At 45.5% G+C, this 27306-nt stretch overlaps 1 protein-coding gene across 1 annotated transcript in view; it reads left to right on the forward strand.

The window, feature by feature from the left end:
* Positions 1 to 27306, forward strand: part of CFAP61 (cilia and flagella associated protein 61) — a gene marked incomplete at both ends in the record, with an annotated part of 250940 nt that overhangs the window by 59847 nt on the left and 163787 nt on the right. Inside the window, 5 exons of the mRNA XM_080930962.1 lie at positions 6716 to 6798; positions 7553 to 7630; positions 11174 to 11355; positions 12820 to 12859; positions 15760 to 15899. Of these exons, the coding sequence (XP_080787088.1) occupies positions 6716 to 6798; positions 7553 to 7630; positions 11174 to 11355; positions 12820 to 12859; positions 15760 to 15899 (523 nt within the window). The remainder of the gene's footprint in view (positions 1 to 6715; positions 6799 to 7552; positions 7631 to 11173; positions 11356 to 12819; positions 12860 to 15759; positions 15900 to 27306) is intronic.

The following is a 27306-nucleotide window of genomic DNA, read 5'->3' on the forward strand; positions in this document are numbered from 1 at the left end:
TCTTTCTCTCCTTCCTTTATTCTCTTTAGTTGGCAGACTGAGGGGTAGTGGCCGAACCTAGCTTCTTAAGCCAGGTAACACAGCCAGTCCCGGACATAGTCCCACGTGTCACCACAGTCCTGACCCTCCTCTGGTTTTAGAGGGAGAGAGATCTGGATTTTATCCTCCTGCATGTATTTGTCAGTGATCTTGCTTCCGTGGTGGTTGTATGGCGTCTCACCAGACCACATAGCCGACATTGGCAATGGCACCGTGGCAACACTTGCTTTGAGTTACAAGAAAAGACTTATGCTCCCTTACCCAGAGGAGCAAGCTTGGGAGTGGCCTTCCTAAAGCCGCCTTCCCACGCTGTGCCTTCGGACTGGGCATCTCCAGGGCCAGTGTGCAGTCCCAGATCTGTAGCTGGTCTTTGCTACTTTGTGGCTTCTGTCCCCCACCCTTTATCCCCCTGGTTTCACCCCTGTCACTAGTAAGACAGAAAGTAGGACGGAGGGAGGAATCAGGAAAACCCCTGAATCCGATTTCTCTCCTTTCTTTCTTCTTTGATCATAGCTACTAACAAAGCACAGCCAAGCTCCCTAAACGACCAACAACCAACACCACCGCCTTTCAGTGCTCGGAAAAGTTTCCAGTATTCCAAACATCGCACAACTGCAGAAACTATTTGCAGCCGGCAAAATCATGCCTTTGCTAGAGAATCATAGTCTGCAGCAGCTCCATTTGCTTACACCTGGAATTAAAAAACAAAAACTACGTATAAATTACATTTCTGTGTATTTCAAAGAAGCTAAGATTCCGTAAGTCTAATAAAGGTCACTCCACGGATCAGCTGAGTCCAGCCTGCTCTTCGGTGGCACTTCTGTTTCTGCGGTATGCTCACTGCGGTGTGTGTGCTCACTGTGGTGTGCTCACTGCCTCACCTCCCTCCCTCCCATTACTTCTCTCTGCAGACAGGTCGTGCCGAATGTGAGTGTGCCCTGCCTAGCACTGTCTTCTGATAGCCAGAGTTTCTGCATCTGTCTCAGCCTCTCTGATATTAACCATCTGTGTGTCCCCTCAAACACCCACCTTGCTGAGGAGCTGTTTTCTGGTTGAGTCCAAACTACAGAGACACAAGGACACAGTGCTGCCTGCCTCTCAGCCACCATCATCTCCCCCTAAATAATTTTTGACTCTTCCTGCAGGATGAAAGACCAAATGCTTTTTACAGGGACCCTCTGGGACACTAGTAGTCGAACCCAGTTTCCAAGTGCTAGGGGTTGTCAGCCTTTTCCTAGGTAGGAAACTCCTTCATCTTTCCTCATAGCACGGCCCCAGTTGTATCTCTTAACTATCACCAAGTCATAGTGATACTAACATTCTCACCATTGCCATTTTATGAGAAGTCGTTGCTTGTAACTGTAGTCTCTTAGCTGTAGGGAAGCAGTTTGGTTGCCTGTTGGTAAGGTTATTATCATTGTATGTTGGCTCTCTTGTACTTAGCCTCCATTTGTGTATGTGTGTTGTCTAGAAAAATAGCCTATGTTCTTTGGGTTTGAATGTCTTTTACCCCAACCATGATAGAGGGTCAGTTCTTGGACACTGGACATCTGAATGGTGGGAATGTGTCATCTTTGTTCAGAGTTTAGAATTTCATGTCACATTATGAAAAAAGGCTTCCTGAGAACCCTCAACTCTTCTGTATCCTTGGCATTGCTGACCTGGCATAACTCTGAGCCCGCGACGTTTCTTGCTTTTCTGCTGTCTTACCCATTATTCACTTCAGTACCTGTCTCAGTTATTTCTGTTACTGTGATAAGCAACCCTGACAAAGGTGATGTAGGGAGAAAGGGTTTTCAGTTATTTCTGTTACTGTGATAAGCAACCCTGACAAAGGTGTTGTAGGGAGAAAGGGTTTTATTTGGCTCACAGAGTATAGTCTGTTATGGCTTCAGGAACTTGAGGGAGGGAGCCAGTCTGTGAAGCAGATTTCAGCCAGAGAATGGTACAACTCACAGTGGGTGGGTCTTCCTGCTTCAACTAACCCAATCAGGATAGTCGCCCGGAGACGTGCCCAGCGGCCCATCCAGTGATTCTAGATTTTGTCGTGCTTATACTAACCGTCACAGTGCGTATGTTTTCACGACAGCGATGTTTTCACAGTTGTCACTGTGGAGAATGTCCTTTATCAGTATAAAGTATTTTTGCAACAGGCAGTGTTTAGTTCTGAATCCTGTTTTATCAGATGCCAGCACGTTCATTCCGAGTTCGCGTCGCACTCTGTCCTGGAGTGCCACTGGCATGCTGTGCAGGGGATGCAGAACCAAGCCCATGATGGTGGCACACAGTATCTGTTTTCCTTTGCTGGACCAGAAGGAGGAACAGTAGGGTCTGAGACAGGTGTGGTGATTCCCAGTCTCCGGTCCCCTCAGGCCACCCACACGCTCAGCAGGAAGGGGAAGCTGCGTAGGTAAAACCCTTTCCGATTCAGAGTGAACTTGGATAGTACGGAGGGGCCCGAGGACTACATGTGTCTGGCAGCATGTGTGGAGGCCAAAGGACAGCCTGCAGGAGTCTGTTCTTTAACCACGAAGGTCCTAGGTTTCAAAGTGAAGCCATCAGGCGTAGTGCCTGTGCCCCCTGAGCCAATCTTTGCAGCCCCACATGTCTATTAAAAGAGAGAGAGAGCGCTTTAAAATGATACTTTTTGACAGAACTTGAAAATTTTAGTGTAGCCAATATAGTAACATTTTTCTTTTGTGAAATAAATTTTTCTTTTGTTCTCTCCATTTCTAAGGAAGGGTTTCCCATGCACAAGGCCATGAAGACAGTCTCCTACAGTTTCTTCTAGTAATTTCAAATAGATTTGAAACCCTTGGGTATATCTTATGTACAGTTAATTTGAAGATTCACTAGAAAATAGGGGCTGAGTTTTTTTCTAATATAGTCAACAATACTGTATAACTTATCCTCCCCTTACCACCTTGAAGTATTATCATCATAGGGGCTGAATTTTTTTCTAATATAGTCAACAATACTGTATAACTTATCCTTCCCTTACCACCTAGAAGTATTATCATCATAGGGGCTGAGATTTTTTTCTAATATAGTCAACAATACTGTATAACGTATCCTTCCCTTACCACCTTGAAGTATTATCATCATAGGGGCTGAGTTTTTTTCTAATATACTCAACAATACTGTATAACGTATCCTTCCCTTACCACCTTGAAGTATTATCATCACAGGGGCTGAATTTTTTTCTAATATAGTCAACAATACTGTATAACGTGTCCTTCCCTTACCACCTTGAAGTATTATCATCATAGGGGCTGAGTTTTTTTCTAATATAGTCAACAATACTGTATAATGTATCCTTCCCTTACCACCTTGAAGTATTATCATCATAGGGGTTGAATTTTTTTCTAATATAGTCAACAATACTGTATAACGTATCCTTCCCTTACCACCTTGAAGTATTATCATCATAGGGGCTGAATTTTTTTCTAATATAGTCAACAATACTGTATAACGTATCCTTCCCTTACCACCTTGAAGTATTATCATCATAGGGGCTGAATTTTTTTCTAATATAGTCAACAATACTGTATAATGTATCCTTCCCTTACCACCTTGAAGTATTATCATCAGTGTCAGTATTTCATGTCTGGATATATTTTCTTAGTCTATTCTTTTCTATTTCTACCTAAATAATCCTGTTTTTTTTCTTTCAAGATTTATTGATTATTTTATGTATGTGAGTACACTGTTGATATTCAGACACACTAAAAGAGGGCATTGGATCCCATTACAGATGGATGAGGACCACCATGTGGATGCTGGGAATTGAACTGGGGATCTCTGGAAGAGCAGACAGTGCTCTTAACCACGGAGCCATCTCCCCAGTCCCAATAATTCTCAGTTTTAAAGACTGGCTTTATAGTATGCCTTACTGTGAGAAATTTGAGCTACTCCCTTCTTTGTAAAATACTGCTTACTGACTCTCTAAACACTCTTTTAGGACCACTTTACGTCCTTGCATAAAAACTGCCGCGGTTTTTTTGATACATCTTTAAAATGAATGTGACATCACATACTATTTCTCTGTAAAGCCTTCACATTGTACTGCGCTGCCTGTCTGTGTGTCCCTCGTCTCAGAAGCGGTAGGGCAGATGCAAACCGTCCTGGTACCTTATGCCTGTATGAACCTGGGGTGGTCTCTGAAGAGAGCCATAATTATGAGTGTGGCACTGGGCGCTGTGCTCTGGGAGTGGCCTGTAACAGGAAGGCAGCTGAACCTTTAGCTTAATTAGCCTTGTTGTAAATCCACTTGAGATGAGTAATCTCACAGAGATTATACATGGACAACTGTGTCTCCCCCCCACCCTATGCTAGAATAATCTGCTGTTTGTGACTCTGAAGCTACTGAGGTGTCAGAAGACATAAAATAACAAAGTTGTCGCTGCGGTCATGTTTTCGGTTGAGCCCACATTATGGCGTGCAGCCTTCGACTTCTCTCTGAGATAGCATGTCACATTTGATGACCTCAGGGCACATTGTGAGCATTAACTAATTAAACCCCATAAAGCCCAGGAGATTTTTAGAAAGAGAGATGTGGCATCACCTTGCCCAGTTCTGAAATGCAGTCACCTCTGGGGACAACGGTGGCAGCTGCCTAATAATAAGCTTCCACACCTCATGACAGTTTAGCTGAGACAATTAGTCATTGTCCTTAGCAATTGTCTTGTGAGCATTAGACTAGTGAATGGTTAACTCTCCAGGATTATTGGTTCATTGTAAATCTGATCCGTTCTTTTTTTTATTTTTAACTTTTTAAACATTTTGTTCTAATTGTGAAATATATACACAAGGAGTCAGTCACATTCCTAGGTTTCCTCTTAGTCCTGGTCTTCTGTTTGAAACGTAAAATAAGAACTATTATTTTAAAAATGGAGTGTGGATTAAAATGGGGAACTACTGATAGAAGACTAATCAGTGATAGCGGCAGTCAGAAGTAGGTGTGCTGACTCTACGTGGGGGACAGATCTTGGAAGTGTTTTGCATAGACCTGTGTAGAAGCCTATTGACCTCAACACTTTTCTGCATGTTGTAGCTCAAAACAAAAAGCATTCCAGACTTGTCATTAGGAAAGTGCTAGAAACCCCAGGCACAGGACATACTCAGGGACCAGAGCAGAGCTTTCCTTTCCTTGAAGCATCTTCACAGGGACTCTAAGTCTCCTCTCAGGACACGTCTTCATGTCTGGATGTGAGTCTCTCCCCAGCGCCCTCAGCATTATTGCACTTGGCAAAAACTCCTTGGGCATCATTTTGTTCCTCTTAGACTTTCGTTGTATTTCATTCACCCACATCTTTGTTAAAAGTGCGTAGAAGTCATCATGGTCCAGTAGTCTGGGTTGAGCAGGGTCTGTAAGAGTCATGCTGGGGATGGGTGCAGAAAGATGAGCTAGCCTGGGAGTAAGCAGAGAGGACCATGAGCTACCTCTGGCCTTGCAATGGCTGATGGGATAGTTAGGAACACAAAAGCAGAGCAGCTTGCTCTCACTGACTACATCTCTACAGCCTTCAGAGGTCCCAGGGTGCCTTACACACATAGGCAGAGGGTCCATGGGCTGCAGGAGAGCAGAAGTCACTGCTGCGATCCCTCAGGGAGCAGGCCCTTGTGAGGCAGAAGGCAGGACCAGCATTGAGACTGACAACTTCCTCCACATTTCCCTCCTAAGGCGTGGACAAGTTAGAGAAAGAAACAGGGGGAGGAGTGAGGTTGGTGGAAGACAGAGAGTGGGAAGCGGGGGCCTTTGCATGGCAAGTGGGCAGTTTTTTTTCTATTGTTATTTTCAGAGTTGGTTAAGCAAGTGAAGCATCTCTAAATTACTGACTTTGCAGAGCGTATACTACAACAGTGCTCAGCCCCAGTTCTTCCTTAGGAAATAGACTAGGGAGCTGGCATGCTTGCATACAGCTATAATCCCGGTACTCTGGAGGCTGAAGGAGGGAGAGTGTGAGTTCAAAGCTAGCCTGGGCTACCTACTGGCAAAGGATGGGGCCAAGGAAGGGTCATGGTGTGGTGGGGAGGGGGATGGGACAGGAGGAAGAGATGGGGAAAGAAGGAAAGGGGAAAGAAATGCTGATGTCAGTGTCACTGGCAGAGGTCGCAGCATTTCCAAAACCCTTTTCCCAATCTTAGGAACTCAGAGAGCACTGTATCACAAACTGTAGAATTTCCACTTTCTGTGGTAGGACTAATTTAAAGTTTGCAATCCAAGGTGAGGTTTGTTTATAAACTCCAAAGGAGCCTGTTACCTAGAGCTTGGCAGAGACAGGGAGTGGGGGGGACGGGGGAGTAGGGTGGGGGGTGGATGTGAGAGGTGAGGGTAGGGGGATGGGGGTGGGGAGTGGGAGAGTACAGTGGGTTGGGGGTGGGGTGCTCCTGCAATGCCAGGATATGCCCTTTATGTGAATCAGTCATCTGCATAGCTTCCCTGGGGCAGCATGGTTTTATCTTTGTCACATGGACAAGGCACAGGACAGAAGAGGAACTAGCCTGGAATCTGAGTGTCTGAGGGAGAGTTAGGGTGAGCTGCAAAGCCATGTGCTTTTTCCAGCAGTCTTTGGAATAGGTCTACACATCTCTTGGCCATGCATCCCAGTTTCCCATGGTTCTGTGCCTTGCTATTCACTCATGTTCTGTCCTTGCTCTGCCTTTTCTTTCAAAGACGTTGAAAGCAAGAGTGACAGCCAAGGTTCTCATAGAGCAGCCGAGGAGCCAGTTTCTGTAGACATCTCAGAGATGACCCAGGTAAGAGACACCACTTCCCCAGGCCTGAGGGATGGGGATGGGCCTGGGGCTCCTTCTGACAGTGAATGAGCCCTTGGTGCTAGGATCATCAGTGAATTCTGTCATCTTTAGTTTAGAACGGGTAAACCTCCCAGGCTCTGGAATACAGGCCAGAGTGGGATTTCATCCTGTAGTCCTTACTTTTCTCACTGCTGCGACAAATGCAGGAGAAGAGCTGACAGGTCAGAGTTTACCTGTTCAGGGCCGCAAGCAGTGGGAGCTCAGGGCACAGGAGAAACTTAGGGAGCAAGGCATATGCTCATTATTTTAATTGGGGTACACACACACACACACACACACACACACACACAGGTCAAAACTTCTCAAAAGACACATTTGAAATTTGTGTTCATTGTATGTAAAGTGTAATTAATTATACTTTATTAAGACTGATTTAAAAGAATACTTGGTGCAGCTCTCAAATCACACAGAAGAGTAAGAACAACAGAGTTACAGTCAACATCTAGAGAGAATAAGGAGGTACCTGTGTTGGCCCAGCATCTATTAGTGTACCGTCTATCCTCTCCCTCTCCCCCTTTTAAAAACCTTCTGATGTGGGTGCGGGTTTGTTCCCCTTTAACAGATCAGGACCCTGGGGCTCCACCCCTGTTTCTCATGTCCTAGCCAATAAGCTCACCGGAAACTTACTGCAGAGCTTGGGTTCAGGACCACCAAGGGTTGGTTTGTTCTTCTGTCTTCCCATGGTTCTTTGCAGGAGAAAGCCGCTGAAACATCGGTTTTATGTGAGGAACTCCTGTCAGCAGTATTCAGTAAGGTCTCTGAGAATATGAAGGTAAGGCTTGTGCTTTTAAAGAGCCTTTGCTGCCTGAGGGGTTGGGGGCTCCTTCCCCTTCGATTTCTGTGTGCTCTTTCCTCCCCAGACGCCCCATTAACCTCTCCCCAACATTGACCCCCCTGTAATTAATCCCTAATTCCACACTCTTTGAACAGCTCAAACCACATAGTATGGTTTGTTTCACTCACTTGCAACAATTTTAGTAAACAGAGACGTTTTTCTTCTGTGCCCAAAGAGAAACCTTGAAGAAGTAAAATGCTTACAGGAGGCCCTATTACCCACCCCCAACACACACAGGTACATTCCACATGATATATGCAGATCTATAGCATTTGCACACGGGCCCAGGTACATGTTAGCATGTGTACTTATGTGCTGTTGGGTTCTTGGAAGAGTCCCCTTTTGTTCCAGGTTCCAGCCAGCTTTGGTTGGTTAACCAAGGTTTGCTTGGTAGCATCCTTTTCTTTGGCTATCCCTTGGGCATCTTCCTTTGTTACTTTTCATCATCCCACCTGCACCCTAGCACTGTTCCCCTGCCACACTAGTTCCATCCATGCCTTGTGTCATGTGTTTTTATAAACGGGGGACTTTGGAGATCCCAAGCCCTGTGGTCCTACTAAGTGGAAGAAGGCACTGTGGTTTCCTGAATAGGAGATTAATGTGATCTGCCAAGTCTGTCCCAGGGCCAAGGCAAAGGCCAAGCCTTCCCAGGATTCCAGAGGGCCTACTGGTGATGGGCCACTGCACTCTGCTTCCTCTAGAAGGATTTACATCACTGAAGGGGGGCCCAGGGCAGCAAAGTTAGATCCCGTGATGGCACGGGGTACACACTGAATGCTGCATCCTCATGTCAGAAGGCCAGACCCACTTTCTTACAGCTAGCCCTGAACTGGAGAGCAGGCTGTGATGGAGTCACACCTCTGATCTGTCCTTCCAGGCAGACTGCAGGGTTAGGGGTGGGGGCTGGGGTGTGAGGACACTGTGCTATCTGCATGAAAGTGTACAGACCGGGTGGGGGAGTTTCAAGGAGCAGGGCGCGCTGTGCTGTCAGATATGGTGCTGCCTGAGTTCAGGGCCGCCTTTGCATTTACCGCTGTGCCCGTATCCGCGGCCACAGTCCTCTGCCACTTACTGTGCCTCAGCACCCCAAGGAAGAGGGCGAGAAGTGCCTAGCTCCAAATCTTTAGGGAGTAGCCAGGAATGAGTGAGAAGGCATATTGGGTCCCTATACCTCTGAAGCAGGGACTATTCGGGATGGAGTCCCTGGTGGAAAGCCACTCCTTGAAAGGCCCTTATTGGCAACCTTCCCTTTGCCTCACTTCCCTTTTCTCCTTCCAAAGCTTCTTGGCAGTTGCTGAGACCCGTAGCTTAGGTTTTTCTCTGAGGAGCCCACACTTGGAAACTCACTAGGCCATTGCCCTGCCCCAGGCAGGAGAGTGGAGATAGAGTAGAAGGTGCCAGTTTTCTCTCAAATATTCCTAAGAGTGAGGCCATGCCTGTATCGATCCAAACATGGGAGGGAATGGGAAGGGGTGGGGTGGAGTGGAGTGGGGACCAGAACCTGCTAGACCCCCCTGAGGACATCTGGGTAAGCAAGAAAGATCGATTTCCTGTTATCTCCTGACCCTCCCAGACCAAAAAAAAAAAAAAAAAAAAAAAAAAAAACCACTTGAAAGGACAGCGAAGAGTCAAAGAGTCGTAAAGGGCACAAATCCACAAAGACAACAGGGCGGAAGGAAGTTATTGCTAGATAAGTACTTCAAAAATATTTAGAGTTAAGGAAATCGATGAAGGAGTTTGCACTGGCTTAGCAGACCCAAGGAAGGGGACGCAAGCCCAGTGGAAGTGCTGCGAGCTCTCCACAGCCTTGGGGGTTTCCGCTGAGGGGAAGTAAGGAACAAGGGAGGGGTGTGGTGTGAGCATCCTGGGAAGGAGCAGCCTTGACTCCAAACTCCCTGCACAGTCTACACAGCGAGACAGCCACACCCTAGGGGAAGACCCTGGGGAGCCAAGAAAACAAGCCACTAGATGGGACTGTCTGCAGGTGAAGGGCTGGGACTCAAGAAAGCACCGTTCTTCCTTTCAGAAGCCAGTCCTTTGGTGTCTGTTGGCGTACTCTGTTGCACTGTAATCTATGACCACAGCTTGGCGCCTTAAAGCAACGTATGCCTGTCTTCTTACAGATGGAGATCAGAGTTCCCTCAGGTCTCGAACACTAAGCCTCAGAGGTAGAGGTTCTAAAGGACCTAGAAGAGAGTCTGTTTCCTTGCTCTGTCCCATCTAGAAGGCATGTGCATTCTTTGCCCTCTTCCTGTATCTTCAGGCCACAACAGTGCACCTCCCTACTCCTATCTGAGCCACCCCCCTTTAATTTCATCCTATTTACTTGAGTAAACCAGGAAAATCTTGGAGTCTCAGAATCTTTAATTTAGTGGCATCTTCAAAGTCCCCTTACCCTGTAAGAGAAACATCCTCAGGTTCCAGGGAAACACACACACACACACACACACACACACACACACACACACACACTCCAAGTCCAGATTAGATGGGTGAGAGAAACAGTGAAATGAATAGTTTATTTGAAATACCTGATTGCTATTTGACCAAAACTTTGCAAATCTTACAAAACATGAAAAAAAAATGGAAAGAAAAAAAAAAAATAAGGCACACCGATGAGATTGGAGTTATACTACTCTCTTCATGGTAGCCACAGCACATCCTAACGTACCACAATGCCACAACGATATCTGTGTTCCCTAAGCTACAATCTCACCTAACCATGTCACGACTGATAAAACTAGAAATGTGATTTAATTATATGCGGAGTGAATGCAGGAAGGGAGGCAGAAGAGCATCAAATCTGTCCATCCCTTCAGTGTTCAATAAGGAAATTACATTAATGAATTAAGAAATAGTATAAACATTCTTCAGAAATAGACATAAATACCCCAAGAAACAAAACGGTTGGAAGTGACACCCAGCAGAAAGGGGAGACAGGGGACAGGGACAGCTAGCTTTCTCTATGATGTTTTATCACCACCGCTTTGCCTGTATGCTTGTGTTGTTTTGATTAATAGAAGTTCCAGAAGGAACTCAGAGTAAATCATGTTCCCCTGGACTGTGATATCTGTAGGTAACCCCCAAACCAGAGTGGATGGTACCCAGTGTTAGATGAGGTCAAGTGGGCTTTTTCTGGGCTCCGTCTCCTTCAAAGAACTGCCAGAGCGTTCCAGAGGCTCAGCAATCCTGGCACCACACAATCTCTACAAAAGCAGCTTTCAAGAGAGAGCTAGCTGACCATGTTAGTATGTATGATACAATACTACCATGCTAATTGCTACCAAATCTGTTTTCTGGCCTTTATGTGAGGCTTTCAAACCTCATTAAGAGGGTCTTCCAATGGACCTTCCCAACATGGTCTGTTTCAGCTGAGACAGCCAATTACAGTCACAGGGACGGGCCATGTAGAGACAGGACAGCTGTTAGCTCACTGGAGCTCGGTGGCTCCCCGGGGCTGCCCATCTCTCTTTCCTCTAGGACATGGAGAAGAACCTAAACATACTTACCTTAATGGACATCGAGGACTTGAGTGGTTCCAGCAGTCTGAGCTCCTCCCTTCTGCTCTCCATGGAGTCCTCCCACTTCCGCCCCCTCTACCTGGGAGATTCTGCAGCGTTTTGCATTCAGCTGTTCTGTATTGATGAGCGCTATGAGGCAAGGCGAGTACTGGTCTCCGATGTCTGTCTGCTGTGCTAAGAAGTTCTTCGGCAGTGCTTTCTCTGAGGATGTGATCTTTAAGACAGCCCCGTATCACATTCCTCTAGGTTCCTTAAAATAGAACAGACTCCTGGACCCCATCTAGAGAGATTCTAGTTCATAAAATTTGGGTAAGACCTATGAAAAGGGATACAAATACCTGGTTAGTTCTATCCTGTATCGCAGTTGAAGATCTGGAAAATTCCCACTGTGGAGTGCTAGATCCCAGGCTTGGATTGTCAAATTGAAGAGGGAATTTTTTTCTCCTTTTACCCTGACTCCCTACTGTAGGTTTAGTCTCAGAAGATAGCAGACAGCCTCAGGTCTATATAAGAAGCTCAGAGGAGGGATTCTGGTTGGGGCTTAGATTTCCAGCCAAAGTTTCGAGAGACCTGGTTGACTCAGTTCTCATCACTGACCCGGGGGCTGTCATCGAGTGGCCCCTCAGTATACATCCAGTCTGTTACCTCGTGTTCCGTCCTTAAGCTGGAGGAGACTCACCAGAATGTAAGATGGGAGAGGAGGTTAAAGGAGCACCCGCACAATCCAGGAAAGCCAGTGGAAGAAGGAGGCGTGATGTCTGGCAGACAGAGCAAGGCCCTCACTTCCTGTCTCTCAGGAACACCTATGTATACAATGCCAGGCCACACCCCCACCCCGTCTGGGTCTCAGGACCACCGCCTGACGTCTGAATTCAGCACCTATTCCAACCTTATCTACTAAATATTTTGAAGAGAAAAATATTCTCCCATCTTGACAGAAGGTTCTAGAGTACCTTTGAGATAACCAATGAGAGGGCTGGCCATTTCCTTTTTAGGGATGCATCTAAACAGAACCCCTCTAGAACACCCCTTAGCCTCTAGAACCATTGTTTCTAATATTAAATGTTCAGCTTTTATGGAAAGCATGGGACTTAAAAAGGAAGAGTTTTCTGTCTAATTACAGTGTAGACCTAAGAGCCTGTAACAGCCTTCTGTACCTGTTTCGTGCTTATTTTCCCTGTGTTCTAAGGTAGAACTTTGTCTAGACAGTTATTTCTCAGTCTGATGATACCTTATAATCTGCCTGTAAAAATACAAATGTGGCTTTTTGGAAATTATTTTGCAAACAGCAGCAAAAAAAGATCAGAATAGCCCATCACACTGCCAAATCACCCCTTAACTCTCCCAGAGAGAAAGGGGGAGGCTCTATCCACAGAATGGCCACCATTAGTATTGGCTTTGACTTTCACAGATACTATTGGTCACTTCCAAAAATACTTTATCACTGCCACATGAAGCCCATGGCATATACAAGCGATTAGCATTCACCTATACCAGGGATTAGACACTGTTGGCTGGCTGACTGCTGCAAGGGTTGCATAAATCTCACCTGTCTCAGGACATTTCCTTTCAGCCCAGTTACATTGCTCACTGTCTTGTTTACAGGTCACTGGACTTTATGAGTTTTGTCTTCAGTCTTTTTCCTGTGAGTACGTGCTGAATTTCGAGCCGTGCATTCGGCTTTGTAGTTAAGTTATGGAAAATGGAATATTTATTGTACAGACATTTTACATGCTGTGAATGTTGAGGCTTGAACTGTCCCTCTGTTCTGACATCATGACCTCTTAAAAAGAGAGAAAGAACATTGTCATTTTCAGTCATGTGTCTGCTGTGGGATTGTTTCCTTTGACACCGTTCCCTTGTTTTCACAGTTAGGAGTCCTTAGTACTTCAGATTGTTCAATTACTTTGTGGTTTACCCCGACACCGACACCTTGCTTTGTGGCAGGCAGGGAAGAGGAGCTGGTGGTTGAATTCCAGGTTGGCATCCCTTCCCCACTCATTCCTGAGGCCCAACATGGTGGCTGGTGTCTAGAAGTTCAGCCCATGTCTGACATCAAAATGTAAACGCTCCTCTGTCTGAGAGACTCTGAACCTCTCTGTTGTCTCACCGTTGTCTGGGGATCCTACCCAACCAAGAATCATTAAAAGGAAAAGAAGAGGAGAAGGAAGACAGTCAGGGGAGGCAGGAAGTCATCAGAAGGGCCCTCAGCTGGAACATTACATCTCAGTGTAGTTCTTCAGCATGCAAACCCAGCAGAATACCTGTTGTTTTATGTGTCCTTTCTACTCTTTGTTATATTGAGAGGCAACACACACACACACACAATTTAATAAATGTGATCTTAGATTTCACTTTCTTGTGTTTTCAAAACTAAAAAAAAAAACACAAACAAACAACAACAACAAAACAGCCTTAGAATGATGTAATGTATTCCCCACTGTGGTCTCTTTAAACTGATTTTTAAGGCATTTTCAAAGCTCATAAAGCAATGTGGATTAATCCAAACAAAGAATTTTTCAAAGCTGGTTCTCTCAAAGATGCCTTAAAGACATTTCCCTGAGCTTTGCTCCTATTTTAACATCCACATCATAAAAAGTAAGTCTGGATTTTAATGGGGAGAGGACCTGTTTACATTTTGATTCTATTTGACTTGGGGATATAAGGATACAGGAACAAAATACCTTCATTACTTCACCCTTAATCCCTCAAATCCAAGCTGAAGCAACTCATTATTGTTAGTCCCCCGCCCTCCCCCAGGGAAGCCCACCGAGACTTGGCACCCAGTCCTTATTTTCAGCTTGAGCAGCTCAGCATTGTGATTCTAAAGTTTCCCTGAAAGAAGCTGTGTTATTTTGCTAGAAAGAAGGAAGATAAGGTCAAATAATGATTCAGTCCTTGGGGCTGCAAAATGTCCTGAGGGCTTTGGATTAGCACAAGTAATACCTTCACAGGGTTCAAGAGGAGGCAAAGTCCCAAAGGGACAAATTAGCTCTGGGAAGAACAGGCTGCTTCTGCAGGGACCTGGGACAGGATCAAGTAGCTGAGAGGAACACAGACAGCCTTGAGCTGTACAGTCTTCAGACACCGGCGTGAAATGTTCCAGTAGCCGCGTGAACAAAAGAGTAAAAAGAAGAAATGTACCCCCGTCCCCTTAATAACACATCTCACCCAGCCCAATGTCTCGTAGGCACCCATTGCAGCAGCAATCAGTATCAAAACTGCTAATGAGCTGTTTTCTATGCTTTCATCTCACGCTAAGCCTGGGAGCGCAGGGCTTTTGGATTGGAGTGTAGCTCTGTGTAAGAACAGAACTGTCATCAGCAGTGCTAAATTCTGCTTAGGCCTCATGAAATTTGTAGTTGAATAAGAAGTGTCGTATATTCAGGTTGAGGTGGACAGACTGACATGACCCAAGCACACACAAAACTTCCCCAATAAATGAAATTTGGTGCCGGTTTTTAAATTTTACATTAAATTAAATGGCGCTGAATTAAGATTTAGTTTCTCAGTCACGCCAGCCACACTGCAAATGCTCATCCGTCACATGTGACCACCGCTGTCACATAGGACAGCAAGCCTAGAAGGGCAAATGGCACATCAGGACTTGCTGATCATCCTATGTCTTCTGAGGTCCACACTTATCTTTAGGTATCATCTTTAGGTTGATCAGATGATGTCATGACAAAGGATTCATGCGTAACCACAGGGTTTTAGAGCCAGAATGTCCCGGGATACCACCCACACTTCACAGAGGAGAGGCTGAGGCATCCGTGAGTCTCATTTCCTAAGTTAAAGGCCCTTGTTAAGAACTGTGCTGCCCCAAGTACTCACTGATAAAACTGAACTCCCAAATGTGAACGGCCTTAGTTTAAAAATCTTGGTCTGGTAGCACAGGCCTAGAAACCCAGAAGGCTTAAGCAAGAGGGTCACAAGTTCAAGACCTGCATGGACTACAGAGCAAAGTTGACGCCAGCCTGGGCAACTTGGTGAACCCTTTCTCAAAGAAAAAAAGGCTGGCGCGATGGCTCAGCTGGGGTTCTTGCCCCGGCGTATGCAAGGCTCTGGGTACAAACTCCAGAGCTGCAAAATTAACCACATCAGCAAGATCAACTGCTAGGAGTTAAATGTGGTAGTACATGCCTTCAAACCTATAATCTCAGAACTTGGGAGGCTGAGGCAGGAGGATTTGAGTTCTATTAGAGGTCAGGTTCAGCTGCATAATGAAGCCCATTCTCAAAGTAGCAGCAGCAGCAGCAGCAGCAGCAGCAGCAATAAAAAGCTACTTCTGTAAGAGTGCCTGTAAATGGGCCACTCTACTTGTCTGGATCAGCCAGCTTTGCTGATGTCTCTGCATCTTCTCCTAGTTGCTTGGCTTCACGAGTTTTACTGGTGACTCTCCAAACGGTGGAGAAGCACAGCTTGGGTATTTTCTCTATGTGCTTCGCTTCTGTTCTTCATAGTGTTTTATAGCACAGATTTGCTTAAGGATACAGCACTTCTTAGTCTCTCCAAATGTCCATTGATCTTTAAATTTTCTTTTAGGATAAGAACTTCTGTTTGATATCCGTGCCCCATCTCACGCCTGAGTTTGTCCTCATCCAGAACTTTGTGAAGGTCGTCCCCTTCAGCAACTGCACCCTGGACCATGATCTCTATGTGTTCCATCGAGCTGGGTTGCTCAGGTAAGTGAACTCCTGGAGAATGATAATGTCCCACCCTGGTTTGAGGTAAAAATGACCCCCACGGGCTCAGGTATTGGAACACTCGGTCCCCAGTAGGTGCTGCTGCTTGGAGGCTTTGGAAGGCAGAGAACTTGTTGTCTGGGGGGTGGGTTAGAGGATGTATCGACTTGCCCTACATCTCTGTGTGCTCGAAGATGCTACCTCACAATCCCACGCCTCATTTGCTATTGCCAACTCCCTCCCCGTCTGGAACCATAAGCTGAAATAAACTTTCTCTCCATAGTTTAGTTTTGATCATAGTATTTTATCATAGCAACAAGAAGTGATAATGTGTGTCTGTCCATCCCAGACAGGACACCAGCAACAGGACAAAGCAGTGATCTACAAAATCTAGCTATTGGCGGTGAGCCACATGGGTTATTACAGGACATGGGTCAGAGCGACTCGAGGAGACCTGCTGCTTCAGCGGAGACTCCGGAAGCTTTATTCCTGCCGCTCTGTAACCAGCTCTTCCAAGACCCTCTCCTCCCCCAGCTAGTGTTCACTGCTTGTAGAACCTTGGCCAGGAGCCCTGCGGATCTTCTCCCTCTCGGAGTCTCACCAGCTCTGTGAGCCCCGTACATTTCCACAGCTGAGTTTTGTGAACTTCCTTCTTCCATCGTGGGGAATAGCAACACCCAACTCCTTCCCCAGGCACTTACATTCACCCTAGGCCATCTTTGAAAATGTTCCCCAGGGCTTGGAAGGGAGATATAAATGTCCGATTGTCTTCTCCCATCTACAATCGAGCACTGGCCCACTGTACTTTTGTAACAGTCACTTACTCTCAGATGTTGAGTTGCAGCGATAACTGTCTCCCGCTGAAGGAAAGAAGCCTCTCCTCATGAGAGTAACAGTATCCTGTGGGTGTAAGTAGGAATGACGGGCACATCGCATCCACTTAACAAAACAGCAGTTTTTTTCCCACGGGGCGTACAGTTTCTACAGGTATCTTCCAGTATCTCTGACATTCCTCAAATCCTGTAAAGTTGGATGTAAGACAATATCAGAAAGCAGTTATTTGTCCTCATAATAGTTGTGTCTCTGTTGCACTAGCAGTCACATCTTATCTGGCACTTCTGGTCTAGTATAAGGTGTAGGGTCCACCACTGAATACCACTGTTGGTGACAATTATCCCCCCATCAGCCTGGGTAACACATGTATTAGCTTTGGTTCACTAGAGGAATAGAGATGGTAGAAAGGGGATCCTTTCTACCACAGAGTGGCTCACAGGCTATGATCTAGCTAGACCAATAATGGCTGTCTACCAACAGAAAGTCCAAGAATACATTAGTTGTTCAGGGCACAAGGTTGCATGTCTCTGTTGATCTGTAGTATGTCTGTGCAAGAATCCCGAAGAAGTGAGCTCTAGTAGGGATGGGCTTGTCAGTAAGAGTGAGGGCAAACATGCAGAGAGAGAGAGAGAGAGAGAGAGAGAGAGAGAGAGAGGGAGAGAGGGAGAGAGGGAGAGAGACAGACAGACAGAGGGCACATCCTTTTTCCGTGTCCTATATATAAGGTTGCCAGCAGAAGGTGGATCTTCCCACCCCAGAAAATTAGGGTAAAAAGTGGGTCTTTCCATTTCAAATGACTTAAGAAAAAACCCTCATAGACATACCCTGCTACCTGAGTTTCAGTTCATTCCAGACATATCTCCTTACGTCATGCTTAATTCCCAAATGAAAACAAGAACCATGCCAAGGCTGTTCTTCAAGGGACATTCTTTTGCTATTTCAAAACTTAAACATAGCAACCACTGATGTCCTCTTAGTTGCTGTTACGTCGAATGATAAAGATGTCAAGGAAAGAAAGCACAACTATCTGCACCAGCACATTATTAACAACATATGGCAGAATCTGTCACTTATAATTCTCATTTCTTCAATGACTTATAGCACCTTTCAACTAGTACCCCATCCCGTATTCCTTCCACCCTCAGCAACTCTTGGCTCTTTTCTTGGAGGAGTGGCCCATACCTTCATTTCCCAATCGTCTGTGCTCTTTTGCATCTTGCCTGAATTAGGCGTTTGTGGTTTCCTACTGACATTAATCACAGGACATGGCAGCTCCAAGTGATGCCCTAAAGGATCTCCTCCTACACTCCAGACATGATCATTCTTACTGTTGCTTTCCCACTGTTCTGCGGAACAGCAACCCAATTTCTCCCTTGTTGGCATAAGGACTTCAGAAGCCCAACGTGTCAGGGAGAAAGTCTGAGATTCCAGCTCAGTGGAATGTTTTGTGACTTCTGGGAGGAGCACTTCCTGCTCTCAACCCAAAACTTCTAGGCCAGCAGAACCTAAGCAGAGTTCCTTCTGGGTCACTAGGAGTGATAATGGAACTATTCACCTTTCCACTCCTTTATTTCTGGCTTTGGGAGAAAGCATATATTGGGCACTGATGCAAAGCACATGCCACCTTCTGGAGAACCCTGCCCAGTCCTCCAGGATGCTGCCACCTAATTGGCACTATAACTGTGTCTTCTAAAGGCCATCCCAAGGCTGGAGAGCTGGCTCAGTGGTTAAGAACGCTGACTACTCTTCCAAAGATTCTGAGTTCAATTCCCTAGCAACCACATGGTGGCTCACAACCATCTGTAATGGGATCCGATGTCCTCTTCTAGTGTGTCTGAAGACAGTGACAGTGTACTCATATACATAAAATAAATAAACGTTCAAAGACCATTCAGTTTTTCTATCAGGCCAGTTGATTTAGGAAGGCAGGGAATATGGTGAGACCAGTGGACCATGACCATGAGCCCACTGTTGCACTTCTCTGGCTGTGAAATGAGTTCCTCAGACTGTGTACTGGCTGGTTTTGTGTTAACTCAACACAAGCTGGAGTTATTACAGAGAACGGAGCCTCAGTTGAGGAAATGCCTCCATGGGATCCAGCAGTAAGGCATTTTCTCAACTAGTGATCAAGGGGGAAAGGCCCAGCCCATTGTGGGTGGAGCCATCCCTGGGCTGGTAGACCTGGGTTCTCTAAGAAATCAAGCTGAGCAAGCCAGGGGAAACAAGTCAATAAGTAACATTCCTCCATGGCCTCTGCATCAGCTCCTGCCTCCTGACCTGCTTGGGTACCAGTCCTGACTTCCTTTGGTGATGAACAGCAATGTGGAAGTGTAAGCTGAATAAACCCTTTCTTCCCCAACTTGCTTCTTAGTCATGATGTTTGTGCAGGAACAGAAACCCTGACTAAGGCGGTCAGAATCTGTACCATGTGGAATACCATGGTGTGGATATGATGGAATTCTCTAAGCCTATTTCAAGACATTTTTTTCTTCCTAAGTGTCCCTGGAAGGGGTTGTAATGCCACAGTTGCCAACTTGTGGGTGATGCCTGCAAACATGCAGAACCATTAGTAAACTAGGCCCTAGTTTTCTCTTCCTCAGTCAGCCAATCATAGGGAACACCCCATGAAGTAATAGGCATAAGCTTGGCAGTAGACAGCATTGTAACACAGAAGAAACCATAGGCACTGGGCAGCTTTTCGTGTAACTGGATTGTGCCTTCCGAACCTGCTCAGCCTTGATCACATATACATCGCTGCTATTCGATAACAGATTTATGGTCTGGCATGTCAAATAAAACTCAGCGTATGAGGAGCAGTTCAGGCCACATGGTCACTTGGTGACCTGTTGTCAAATATCTTGTCTCCACTAAGACACCATAGCAGTCAGAGTTGCTTCTCAAAGGGAGAATAGTTGTCTGCAGATAATGGTAGTGTGTCATTCCAAAATCCCAAAGGTCCCTTCTGTGACTCACCTACAGTGGCCTGTCTAAGGGTCTGAACAGTGTCCCTATGTGTCACTGACTCAGGTGTCATCAGGTCTGCTGGATATGTGGTCCAAGTTGTTGAAGAACTTTCTGTTCCAGGCCCCACACAAAGCTAGGTGCTTTCTGAGTCTCTTGCTATATGAGTTTGAATAACATACCCAGGTGAGGAACATGCTGTCTTTAGGTTTTAAATAGGCCCCTGTCTTAGTCAGGATTTCTGTTGCTGTGGCAGTAACACTATGACCAAAAAGCAAGTTGGGAAGGAGGTTTATTCATCTTACAGTTCCATATTGCCGTTCATCATCAAAGGAAGTCAGGACAGGAACTTAAGTAGGGCAGGAACCTGAAGGCAGGAGTTAATGCAGAGGCCATTGAGGAGTGCTGCTTACTGGCTTGCTTCACCTGGCTTGTTCAGACTGCTTCCTTATAGAACCTGGGACCACCAGTCCAGGGATGGCACCACCCACAGTGGGGTGTGTCCTCCTCCACTGATCCCCTATTGATAATTGAGAATATGCCTTACAGCTGGATCTCATAGAGGCATTTCCTCAACTGAGGCTTCTTCTCTGATGACTCTAGCTTGTGTCAAGTTGACAGACACAAAACCCAGCCAGTATAACCCCTAAACATGTTTCTTTCTTGGTGGTGGGAAGGCCCAGGTGCAATAACTGATCCTTTAGAGAGAATTTCTCTGTGAGACACATACCACTGGACTTGTAAGAATTTCACGGCCCCTGAATTTTGGGTAGATTTGTTTCCTGTCCTCTGATGCACATATGTATTTCCAGTGGGTCCAACGTGGTTGCTATCTCTTGCTCACTTGGTCCAATCAGCATAATGTTATCAATGCAGTGAACTAATATGATTTGTTTTTTTGTAAGACATAGATGATCACGATCCCTTCTAACTAAGTTAGGACATGTTACTGTAAACACTAAAGGAGATAACCTTTTATCCTGTGCTATTGCTGGCACCCATAGGGCCACATGGCACTGTGGGGCATCTGTATCGTAGCGGCTCCACGCTGCCTCTAAGTACTCACGGAACCCGGCTTCTTTTGACACAGGCTCGGTCCACTCCACCCACCCCAGCTGCTTCTGTCCCAGGTGGTCCGTGACCGCCCCAGCGTGTTGTTTTCACTCACTTTCCCTTGGTGAGTTGTTGCCAAGCCTTGGACACACACATCCCAACTCCACGGTGGACTTTGTGCGTCCCGCCACTTCGAACTCTGTCAAGTTGCCACACCAAAATACTCTGATCCAATTGGTATAATATAATTTGCCCACCTAGATAAGTCAGATGATCCTGCACAATTCCATCCCTTATAAAATATTTGTAACAACCTTATCCATAGAGAGATGTGCAGAGGGAAATATCCACGTCTGCTTCCACGTTGCCTCCTCCTGAATCTCCTCTTTTCTCCTCCTCCTTACCAGAACTCTGTCCCCACCCACTCTCTACTGTCCAATCATGTACCACCTTCACATGAACCTACAAGGACACGGGGCTGGAGAGTTATTAATGCATACATTCTTGAAGTAAAACTATAAAGATATGCTGCTGGCCTTGCCAACTGAAAGCAGATTGCTTCTGGTGGTCCTTACAGGCCGGTATCAAGAAAGGGGCATTTGCTAGGTCAGTAGCTGCATGCCGTAAACCAGGAGATGTGCTGATCTGCTCAAGCAAGGACGCCAGGTCTGGTTCAGCAGCTGCAACTGGAATCGATAGTTGATTGAGTTTTCCACAGTCCACTGCAGTCCATTTGTCTTCTGCATTTGCCAGATGGGAGGATTAAAGGGAACTAGCATCCTGCATCTTTCAAGTCCTTGATGGTAGCACTAATTTCTGTAGTTCCTCCAGGGCTGTGATACTGTTTTTGAGTTACCATTTTTCCTTCACAGAAGCGATTCTAAAGGCTTCCATTTGGCCTTCCCAACCATAATAGCCCTCACTCCACAGGTCAGGGAGCTAATGTGAGATTCTGCCAATTTCTAAGTATAGTTATCCTAATAATACATTCTGGGACTAGGGAAATAGCCATAGGTGAGTTTGGGGACCCACTTGACCTACTGTAAGTTGGGCTTCAGCCAAAACTCCCATTAGTCACCTGACACTCCCCCACCCCCATACGCTTCTACCTTAACTGGAGATCCACAGTGCTCTCGAGGTCTCCCAGAATTATAGACAATTCATAACAAGCATCTAAACAGACTCTTGGGAAGGACTGGAGAAAGGCCGACTGTAAAGGTTATAGTCATTTTCCCAGGATGCATCTTCAGGGGAACCTGACTATGCCTTCATTCAAGGGGTTCTGTGTCTGCAAACTGGCTCAAGTCTAAAAATTGGTTCCCGTGTCAAGATCTCTTTGCCACGATACAGTGTGGCTTTTCTTCCGCTTGTTTGAGGATTTTTTGGCTTTTATAGATAAAACAAAAATGCCTTAGGCTTCTTATCTGTCTCATTGCTTTGCCCATGATGCCTGCCCAGGTCAGGGATCCATGAGCATTGCTTTGTTCATGTTGCCCATTACAACACGTATGATCACTTTGCCTTTGGCGAGTCAGTGCTGGCCCCTGATACTTTGGGGCCCAATTCAACCTATTGCATTAATCCATCCAACTGAGATGCAGCATCTGTGACCTTAAGGCTAGACACAGAAAAGGATGATGACAAAGCTCTTCAAATATGTCGATTCCCTCTTACCTGTTGCATCTTTGAGGATTGGTGAAGGGCAGGACTCGGTTTTACACAGCATACCCACCCCAGCATCGCAATTTCCTTGAGCCTTAAAACCCCTTAAAACTTGGTTGTTGGTCTGATCTGGCTGCAGGGGAGGCCAGAGGACATGACACTAGTCAGCTAGGTATGCTCCCAGTAAGATCACAGTTGATCCCACCCACCATCGAAGGGAAGAGGAGGAGGAAAAGGGCTCCACAAGTGCTTCACAGCCAGTGTTTATGTGACCTGCATGAGGGGTTCTAGAATGCATGATTCTCTACGGGCAGAACTGGAGGGGACAATAAAGATAACTGCCTTTTAAATTTTCATTAGTAAAGTTTATATTTAGAATAGTTTTAGGTTCACTGCAAAATTGTGGAGACATACAAAAACTCCACATACCTCCCTTCAGGTCCTTTTGTTACATCTGATGAACAAACTGATACCTTGTTATCAACTGAAATTTGTTCCATCTGATGAACTAGCTGATACCTTGTTATCAACTGAAATTTGTTACATCTGATGAACGAACTGATACCTTGTTATCAACTGAAATTTGTTCCATCTGATGAAGGAGCTGATTGATACCTTGTTGTCAACTGAAGCCTGTCCTTTATGCTAGGGTTCCAGCTTAGGATCTGTGATGGTCTGATTGTCAACAGACTGGCTTTAAAGTCAGCTACAGGACACCCCTGGGCATGTCTGTGGGGGCATTTCCAGAGATAGTTAACTAGGGGAGAACTACATCGAATGAAGGAACACTGTTCCTCGGTCTGGGGTCCTGAACTTGTCAAATTGGCTTCTCCTGCTTGGTCATGATGCATTTAGCCTCCCTGTCACTTCATGACTTGGTGACTCGTTTATCTTGGCACGGAATAAGATCCCACCATCTAGGCATACTACAGTTTGTCTATTCCCTGACTAAGGAACATCTTGGCCATGTCAAAGTTTAGATCATCGTGAACAAAGATGCTACCACATTCACATGCAAGGGTTTGTGTAGACATAAGTTTTCTGCCTGTTTGGTTAAGAGAGAGTGGAGTTGCCAGTCGCTATGATTACAGTGAAGTTTACTTTTATATAAAACTCTCAAAAGGGGCCTTTTGCAACAACGCCTGCATCTGCTTTATGCCCCGCAGACCTCTACTGTTCTCCATGGTTTGGATTTAAACGTTGTAGCGGCTCTCTCATAACAACCCTTTGGTGCTGTGAGTGCTCAGTGCCTTAGTGATGGGTGCCACTGAATTGTTTGTGCTAATGTGTTTCAAATGCTCACACTGAGCAGGTGACTTCTCTGCTGAGCTTCGACTCTGATCTTCTCTTCCTTCCTTTTACTCATGTTGCTTGGTTCAGTTTGATTCAAAACCAAATCATAGACACCTGTTATTTCTGTCATAGAAAATGTTGATTCAGCTATCCAACTATCGGTTCAAGTTCAAAGTTTACACTAACTGGAAGAACACTTTCCCTTAGAAATAAAGGCCGGTTCTGGAAGAGCTTCTGCCTTTGATTGACTCAACAAGCAGGAGGTCTCGAGACAGGCAGGACTTCAAGGTTTGTGTCCCGAAGGCCTTTGTTCCTTTCCTTTGGTCTGCTGTGGTCTCTCCTGTGCCTGCTCCATCAGGAATTGGCTCTCGGGACACTGGCATGACTGTTACATTCTGGGCTGATGTCCATGTAGCCCCACAGCCGGAAAGTACTAGTTAATTGTGTGCTTTCTTTCCCAGAGGCTCCACAGTGAAGCTCCTCATTCATCTAATGGAATATCAGCCTTGACTGAGTGCACGTGCCAGCTCACGTGCCGGGGAAACATAAGTGACCCAAACAAACAGAAGTCTCGGCCCTCATGGGGTCCGCATTCTAGCTAGAGGAGGAAGATGCAGATAAAGGAAAGGAATGAACTAGACGCAGGAACTTTCAGGCACTGAGAAGGGAACAGCAGGAACCCCCACCTCCACAAGGGGTACGGGGAGAGGTACCCGGAGCAAAGCAGGATGGAAGAGCAGAGGAGGACTCATGGGCATGGCCAGGACACTTGTCCCTGACGGGTTCTCTTTTTTCAGACCATGGTTTTAAAATATATAACATCCTTCTAGTTTCTGCTTCACTTCTCTTGACATTGGGATGGATCGCTCCTGCTTTTATGTTGGGTTACTTTAAATTTCATGACCTCATGTTCTGGTCCCCTACCCAATTTCCTTCTTCTTCCCTTGGGAAATTATATTTGTGCCTGTCATCTGCCCTCTGGCCATGCTGGTGAGCATGCAGACAGATAACTCATCTGATTGTTAGTGAGGGCTACCTCTCTGTCAACAGATTCTACACTCTCTGCTCCTGCGCTCTCTCTCTCTCTCTCTCTCTCTCTCTCTGCCTCTCTGTCTCTCTCCTCCTCCCTCTGGTAACTGCTTGGGTCTTCAAATGAGAACATTTTATTTGTATATTAATTGCTAAGATGTTTCCAAAGGCAGCACGTGCTTTAAGTCATTTAACTGATTGCTCTGCCCATTCTTAACGTTCCCGATGGCCTTTCTTCTTGTCCTGTCATTAACGGCAGGCACTTTTAGTGGAGCTGGTAGCTCATTCCCTCTTGCCACCCTTCGGAGCTGCACCTTTCTGAAATTTGACATTTTTCCTTTGTAGGAAGGACATGTCAGGTTTACTCATCCAACTAATATTTATTGTGCTAGGAATATTTAACTTCTTGTCTGGGTCACACAGCCCTTGTCAACATTACCCAAGAAATAAAGACGGACTTGGTAGTCAGCCTCCGAGTGATTCTCGCCTGTAATACATTTGTTTGATTTGCTTTTCTGTGAATGGCTCTCACATGCTTTTTTACCATTTTTTCCCTCTGTGATGTCACTGTTTTACTCATTTCAGGCTCATGGGGTCACAGCCAGTCTGTGTTGAGATCAAATCTGTCCTTTGTTCCTTAGGCCCTCAATGGACCCCTTTGAACAGAATGTAGCAGAAACTCTGTTCCTGGAGGCCACGGCTGTGTCTGGGGCAAGGTTGTCCTCCTGCTTGTGTTTGGTTCACATTAGGCCTGATGGGTAGATGGCATAGTGACTACACTCACCATGGTCCTTCTTTCTCGTTCTGTGTCCCTTGACTGGCATCAAGATGGCCTAGTTTTCTGGGAGACAGTAACTGGAAAGACACACACACACAGTGTGCTGTCGACTTGGGTTGACAGTGACAAGTGGCAAATCTCTCCTGTTATTTTCCACATGTTATTTGCCATTGTACTATGTGTGTAGTCAGATGGAACACCTCAAATTCTGACCTCGAAGGTCAGACTCAGTGGGCCTTTTGTTTTTGTTGTTATTGATTTTCTGTTTTTTTCTTTTGTTTGTTTTATTTTTTTAGGAGATGAATAAAACATCTCATGGTTAAGCAGATTACCAAGACTGAAAAACTTGGTATTTTTTGCATCCTTTCTGCATCGGCCTTAAGAGCTCACACACTGGGACATTCAAGTGTAAGGGAGAGAAAAGGCGGGAAAGGCTAGGAAGCAGGATTTCTCAGGAGAACCTGCCTCCCACGCCCCAAGAACCCTGTGCACAGATAAGGAAAGGGACAGCTAAGCTCCTACTTTGGTTTAGGGTGCCTTAAGAATTGTGGCTGAGCCCTAAAGAAAAGACACGCTGGGTCATAATGGTTACTAAGTGGCTGTTGCTTCTAGGAAAGCCATGCATGGCAGAAACAGAACCACTGGAGTGTTCGTATTGGGAGAACAGGCCTTCAGTAGCAGTTGTAACAGGGAAGGTTGGGGCTTTAGTGTGTGGGAGAGGAAGGTAGAATGGTATTTGGTTCTAGTGTGTGGGGAGAGGAAGGTAGAATGGTATTTGGTTCTAGTGTGTGGGGAGAGGAAGGTAGAATGGTATTTGGTTCTAGTGTGTGGGGAGAGGAAGGTAGAATGGTATTTGGTTCTAGTGTGTGGGGAGAGGAAGGTAGAATGGTATTTGGTTCTAGTGTGTGGGGAGAGGAAGGTAGAATGGTATTCAAGAACATTCACTGAGCCACTACCATCTGCAGCCCTGCCATGCCTCAAGGCCATGTGTGGATATCAGAGCAGATTTTCTGTTTTAAAATATTTATCAGTAGAATAGCTTGACCTATACATAGTCTTAGTACATTTTTCTTTTACAGACAATTAATAGTCTTTATGATTTATCAGTTTGTTTAACTGTTAACTGCCGTTGCTATTCCCAACTTCTCCTTTTTGACGTTCTCTGAATTTTATGCACGTACGCATACAGGCCATATCATATCATAATGGCTTATTGAGATGCAGTATATCCTATATTTCCACTGAATGGAATACGATCCAGCCACAAAGGAAGCAACAGAGCACATCACATGTGAGAAAAGCCACATGAGAAAACACCATAGGCAAGTTTATAGAAACAGAAAGAGAACTGTCTGGCTATGGGGACAAGGTAATCAGAGGTGACTATTCAGTGGGCATGAGTTGGCTTAGGAGTGATGAGAAATGTTTTTGCTAAATGTACATCTACCTGTCCATCTATCTATCTATTCTCATCTTTGTCTTAAAGATTACTTAAAGTTATTATTGAGGTGATATTAATTGATTAGGTTTTTAACCAGTTAACTTTATCTATCTATCTATCTATCTATCTATCTATCTATCTATCTATCTATCTATCTATCTATCTATCTATAGATATATGTCTTTGCAAATAAACCGTTCTATACTGTGTAACCAACCATGAATCGCAATGTAAGCACAGATATTAACCAATCAGGAGTTAAATAGGCTAGAATAGTTTGTTATTAAGAGGAATAACGTTGTTCTATTTGGTAACACAACCCTGATGCGTAGAGAGAATGTGGTGTCAGGCCAGTG

This window comes from Micromys minutus, assembly GCF_963924665.1.
Source record: "Micromys minutus genome assembly, chromosome: 17".
Taxonomy (NCBI): Eukaryota; Metazoa; Chordata; class Mammalia; order Rodentia; family Muridae; genus Micromys; species Micromys minutus.